This window comes from Otolemur garnettii, unplaced genomic scaffold (genome assembly GCF_000181295.1).
Source record: "Otolemur garnettii isolate 467f Iridium unplaced genomic scaffold, OtoGar3 scaffold00148, whole genome shotgun sequence".
Taxonomy (NCBI): domain Eukaryota; kingdom Metazoa; phylum Chordata; class Mammalia; order Primates; family Galagidae; genus Otolemur; species Otolemur garnettii.
Window position 1 is genome coordinate 3886564 of NW_003852543.1, and position 6146 is coordinate 3892709.

Genomic DNA, 6146 nt, shown 5'->3' on the forward strand with positions numbered 1-6146 from the left:
AAAAAAAAAAAAAAAAGAGTAAAGTGGCCCAGGGGAGGTTCCATGAAGGGATACAGTGAGAGCAGACCTCCCAGAGTCCCTCAGATGATCTCTACTCCGAGTATCTCTGTGTCTCAGGGAACATCTATCATTATGTGCCCTGGTACAACACCAAGCCTGTTGTAGCTGTGACCTCCAGCTGGGAGGACATCAGCTTCCGCACAAACTGCCTCAACCTCCTCCACTTCACTCGGGACCGCCTGGTGAGTAGCATGGAAACAGGGGCAGGGAAGGATCCAGATCATGGGTGGGAGACTTAGGAAACTGCATCACACTTGTAGGAAGCCAGTCACACAGCTCACTCACATGCTCCATGCTGTCAAGATGAGTGTATCAGATGCAGGGCTAGGCACTGAAAACACAAAGATGGATAAACACAGCCCCATCCTTACCATCGAGGGAAGGGTGATACACAATCACTATGCAACACAAGTAGGGAATACAGGTACTCAGAACTATAGAGTCAGAGAGCGCTGTGAGAGGAAGAGAGAATAGTTGTTTGCAAGGGAGGTGACATTTCAGTAGGGTTTTAAAGAATGTATAGGAATAGGGGTGGGTAGAAAGGAATAATGTGCAAAGTCATAGCAATGTGCCAGTCTTTGAAGTTTGAGGGTAAGAGGATAAACGTGAAGGTGGACATAAAGATTAGGCCAGAGAAGATGGAAGAGAGGGTCCTGATGGAGGTCCTATATTCCTCTCAAGGAAGATAGGTCTCCAAGGAGCTCCCTGGTGCCCCAACTTCAGACATTTCTTTCTCATACCTACTCAGGAACTAGCACCCTGCACTGCTTCCTAGTCCCACCCCATCCTGGCTCCTCTCTGCCACCCATTTCTTCAGTTGGGTAGTGGGAAGCGGGGCGGGGGGGTCCTAGCCTTGCAAAAGCATGTGACAACCATGGACTGACATTGCCAGGTTACCCCCAATAGTCCCAAGGTCCTTGAAAACACCTTGAGCCATTTAGCTCTGTGGCTTGTCCCAGATGACTTCCATGCTGAGCCAGCTCTCTTGCTGTTTCCTACTGGGCAGAAAGCCAATCTGGACACCCTGAAATCCATGCGGAATCCACAGGACCCAGCACTGCTCCGTCAGTGGGAGAAACTCCTGAAAGAGCTGGTAGAAGACTGCAAGTAGGAGTGGGCACCCTGGGGTGGGGCCAGCCCAGGGCTGAGCTGGCTCAGGCTTACAAAGAGGGCTGGTGGCTTGGTGCGGTACTCTATAGAACACTTCCCCAAACCACCTCCTCAAAAAGTAGGGGTGCTGTGCAGATCTCTCCCCGGCTTAAAACCCATACAACAGAGTTGCTTCTTCCCTTCCATTCAGGTTCCTCAAAAAAATGTGCTGACTACCCCATCAGCATAGTCTCTGCTGTCCCACACCCTGGGACAGCCTGAAGCTCTTACCAAACCCACCTCCCCTTTCTCTAGACTAGCCTGACCCCACATCCCACGTCTGCACCTCCGACCCTGCTTCTTCTATCCAAAATGCCCTTCTCTTGGGCGGCGCCTGTGGCTCAGTGAGTGTGGCGCTGACCCCATATACCGAGGGTAGTGGGTTCGAACCCAGCCCCGGCCAAACCGCTACAAAAAAATAGCCAGGTGTTGTGGCAGGCACCTGTAGTCCCAGCTACTCAGGAGGCTGAGTCAAGAGAATCACCTAAGCACAGGAGTTGGAGGTTGCTGTGAGCTGTGTGACTGCCACAGCACTCTACCAAGGGCAATAAAGTGAGACTCTGTCTCTACAAAAAAAAAAAAAAAAAAAAAAATTGCCCTCCTCAGGGCTCTGCCTGTCCTAGAAGACTCACAGTAGAGCTTCTCTAAGCCCACCTCATAGCACAACCCCACCTCACAATAGATACCCCTCCCCTCCCCAGGCCCCATGTCCCTGGGCACAGGCCTGGTACATTGCAGGGACTGGGAGGATGGGAGAACTGGAGGAAGACCTGGGCCAGAGCCACCCTGGCAGGCTTTCTGAGGAGGGGTGGGAAGGGCTCCTTGGCCAGGTCAGCAGTGAATGGGACAGGATCTTGAGGCCAGGGAAGGCATGTTGGCCTGGGGCACAGCCAGAGATGATGACACCAGGAGATAGTAGGGAGATCCAGCCCCTGCTACCTTGTCCTGGCCATAGGCGCCCTCTGCCCTGCATGATCGATCAGCCCGCAGCCACCAACCTAGACAGGAAGAGGTGGCAGCTCCGCAACCACATCCTGAAGGAACTGGCCCAAAAAGCCAAGCATGCTGAGCCTAGGGACATGGTGGCCACTGTGGAGGGCTGGCTGTACCACCTCAATGCTGTACTCCCTGAGGTGGGCACTGACACACAGGACACAGGGACCAGGGCTGTGAGCTGGCCACACAGGGCCTGACATTCGCCCCCTCTGGCAGCCCCAGATCAGCCTTCCAGATGTGATGATCTGGCTGATGGCCAAAGAGCAGCGTGTGGCCTATGCACAGGTGCCCGCCCATTCCATCCTGTTCTCCCCAGCAGGGGCCCTGTATTCTGGCAAGTTCTGTGGAAGAATACAGACACTCCTCCTACAGGTGAGAAGCAGGGAGTCCTCACAGAGTCAGGGTGGACAGGGCCCAGAAACACCCCTGGGGAAGCCCCTGAACTCACAGGGAGGCCCTCTCCCAGGGCATGGTCCACTTCCTTTCTCTCTGGCCCTTTACCAGGTTGAATAGGGTTTAAATAGTCCCCAGAGGAAGGCAGGGGCCTGTGGCTGTCAGCATAGTGAGCTGACACAGAGTCCATGTCCCTCATAAATGTTCCTCAACTCAGTCTCTTCTGTCATCCTCATGGCCATTACTTGGTCTAGCCCCTTTGTCATCTATTCCCCGAACCATGATTGTGTGATCTGTGATCTCTAAAATATTTAACACGTCTGAGGTTTGGGTACCAGCCCATCCTATCAGATGCAAGGTATAAATAGGACTGAACACCCAGAGCACCACTCTAGCTCCGACCACAGCCTCCCTGCTTCTAGTCCTTCCTCCCCAGAAACTCTCTGGCTCCCCATTGCCTCCTGGGGAAAATGTACCCTCACAGGCCTGGGCCTAGCTACCTCATATTATATCATCTCCCTTTGGCTCAAACTCCAAATAGCCAGCACCAGTTGTACCCAGCCTGTACCCTTTCCACCAAAATGCAAGGCTTCTCCCATGCCCATCTGAGTCCTTATCCTATAAGAACCACTGAGACTTGCATCCTGGCTCTGCCACTGGGTGGCTTGTGTGGCTGTGGACCTACTCCTGAACATGTCCAGGCCTCAGTGTGCTCCTATGTAGAATGGACCTGGTGATTACCGTGCCTGCCTCATGGGGTGTGAGGATCAAGGCATGATGCACATTTGTCACTTAACACAGTGCTGGCACATAGCTAGCACACAATAAATGACTGCCAGTATCATTTTTGATGTCCGCATTATCACAGCTCCTCCTCTGTGAAGCCTTCTTAGACTCCCTAGGCAGTGTCGCCCATCCCCCATCCCTCCTCACCTCTCTGCTTCACATGGGCTCACAGGGTGTCACCATCTCCACTCTGGAAGGCAGAATTCTGAATCATTCACTTTCAGGTCTCCTGCTCCTAGGGCTCAGAGGGAAGGGTTAGGGGGACCCATTCTGGCTGCATGTGCCCCCTTCCTGCCCTGCATCCTGTGGATGGATCAATCGATCCATCTCTGGCTCAGTACCCAGAGGGTGAAGGACAGAAGGACATCCTCCCAGCCCACCTCCGTGTCTGCATGTGGTTCGGCAATATCACAGACAGCAAGAATCTGCAACTGCTCCACCAGGGCGACATGGTGGTGTATGCGGAGACAGTGAGTGGTGGCTCAGGGCCCAGACAGGAGTGCTGGGGTCGGGGGATGGCCTCCTAAAAGGGCGTTTAGTGCAAGAAGGGAGGCTGAAGCGGTAACGTAGCACTGCAGATGGAGAAAAACATTACTGACCAAATCTGAGAATCTTGAGAGTAGTCTGGTAAAGGTAGCAGAGACTAAGGCAATCTCAGACACTGTCAGCTCAAGGTTCTGTGTTGATAAGCTATAGGAATGCAGTGACAAGGGGATACTGATTGGCCCCTGAAGACCTGGTCACTCTTTCCCCAATGGAGGCTTTTTGAGAGCTCCTCCCAGTTAGTCTACAGCATGTAGGGTGAACCAGGCTCTGAACTGTAGGAGGCCTCATCTGTCACATGGCAGCCTGGGACAAGGCAAGTGAGGCTGGCAGTCCTGGGAGGAGGAGGCTGGGAATATTCAGAGGAGCAGGATATGGGGCATCTGCCCATAGAGCCATAAACCCAGGGAGTAGGTGGGCAGCCAGCCAGAGGCTGCTCTAGAATCAGGGAAGGGGTGATGACGTTTGCTTCCAGGGAAAGACATGGCTCAGGAACGGACTCTGTTGGCAGAGATGAAATAAAGTGTGTGTCAGACTTTTTAATTTCCTAAATTCAAACAAACTTTTACAGTTCTAAGTTATATGCGTGGATGGACATATGTCTAGCCAGCCCTGAAGGGCCTGGAGAGGGTTGTGGGGTGAGGTGCAGGGAGCAGGGACTATGTGTCCAGCAGGGGAATATGGAAGAGAAGACCCAGAGGCAGCAAAGGTGCAGCAGGACAGGGTTTCCCCAGTCTGCAGTGACCAACAAGCAAGCAGGTTGCATCCAAGGCACTGGGCCCTGACTCAGGTAAACATCCCACTCTGAGTGATGTGGCACAGGGTTGGCCTCTCAGCCTCAGTCTGCTTACCTGTGTAGTGGGGATATGGCCCTTTCTTGCTTGGCTATCACATTTTTAGGATGCACTGGCAAGCCAGAGTAGGGGATCCACAGTGGGGCCCAATGTCCCCAGCATTATGTTATGGAGGATGTGGCAAGCACTGAAGACCTTTCCTCCCCCAGTACGAGAATCAGACCAAGTACAAAGATGCATGGGGGCTGCAAGGGCTATCCCGCTGCCCCAACTTCTCAGATGTCATGGGGAACAAGGCCCTCCCCAAGACGGATTTCCAGCCACCCTCAGGATGGCACTGGAAGGGCAACTGGATAGTGGAACCTCAGAGGAGGTAAGGCTGGAGGGTGCAGGCCCGAGCTTGTGTGCCCCTGACATGCCCCACTGAAGCTGGCACTTCCTGTCACCCAGGAGGGCCAACCAGCAGCAGCGTGGGCACAGAGCCACTGAGCCTGGTCCCAGTGCACAAGACAGAGGGCCTGTATGCCACCCTACCCTGGATGCCAGACCTCCTGGCCTTGCCTTGCCCGGGGGAGGGGGGAATGCCATGTAGGGGAGCATTTGGCCTGTAGAGGATGCTCCCAGGGCCTACAAATTCAAGGAAATGTGCTGGGAACTTGGGGTCCTCCTCCCCCAGACTCCTCCTGGACACAGACATCCACAAGAGCCAGGTGCTGGAGGAGGTGTACGAGAACCAGGTTCGCAACGCCAAAGGTGCCTGGGTATCTGCTGCCATCCCAAACACAGACGTGGTGAGTGAGGCCAAAGCTGCCTCAGGGAACTGGGGGCAGCTAGGCAACCAGGTTTGGAGCCTCAGAACTTGAGGTGTCCTTGTAGAAAGAGATGGGATCCAGAGATAGCTTAAATAAGACTGTGAGAACCAGAGATTCCTAGGTCTCTTTCAAAGGTGGTACTTAGGCGGCACCTGTAACTCAGCCTGTAGGGCGCCAGCCACATACACCAAGGGTGGCAGGTTCAAACCCAGTCCGGGCCAGCTAAACAACAATGACAACTGCAACAAAAAAATAGCTGGGCGTTGTGGTGGGCACCTGTAGTCCCAGCTACTTGAGAGGCTAAGGCAAGAGAATTGCTTAAGCCCAAGAGTTGGAGGTTGCTGTGAACTGTGACACCACTGGGACTCTACCAAGGGCAACATAGTAACACTCTGTCTCAATGGATGACTCCTGGCTCAGTGGGTAGGGCGCTGGCCCCATATACCGAGGGTGGCAGGTTCAAACCCGGCCCCGGCCAAACTGCAACCAAAAAATAGCCAGGTAGTGTGGTGGGTGCCTGGAGTCCCAGCTATTCAAGAGGCTGAGGCAAGAGAATCGTTAAGCCCAGGAGTTAGAAGTTGCTGTGAGCTGTGTGACGCCATGGCACTCTACC

The 6146-nt window shown here is 53.9% G+C and overlaps 1 protein-coding gene across 1 annotated transcript in view; it reads left to right on the plus strand.

Moving 5' to 3' along the window:
* FER1L5 (fer-1 like family member 5) overlaps window positions 1-6146 on the plus strand; it is a 60761-nt gene that overhangs the window by 39221 nt on the left and 15394 nt on the right. The window contains exons 21-27 of the mRNA XM_012811024.2: window positions 118-242; window positions 1067-1167; window positions 2165-2342; window positions 2422-2577; window positions 3723-3854; window positions 4931-5094; window positions 5398-5512. Coding sequence (XP_012666478.1) covers window positions 118-242; window positions 1067-1167; window positions 2165-2342; window positions 2422-2577; window positions 3723-3854; window positions 4931-5094; window positions 5398-5512 — 971 coding nt within the window. The remainder of the gene's footprint in view (window positions 1-117; window positions 243-1066; window positions 1168-2164; window positions 2343-2421; window positions 2578-3722; window positions 3855-4930; window positions 5095-5397; window positions 5513-6146) is intronic.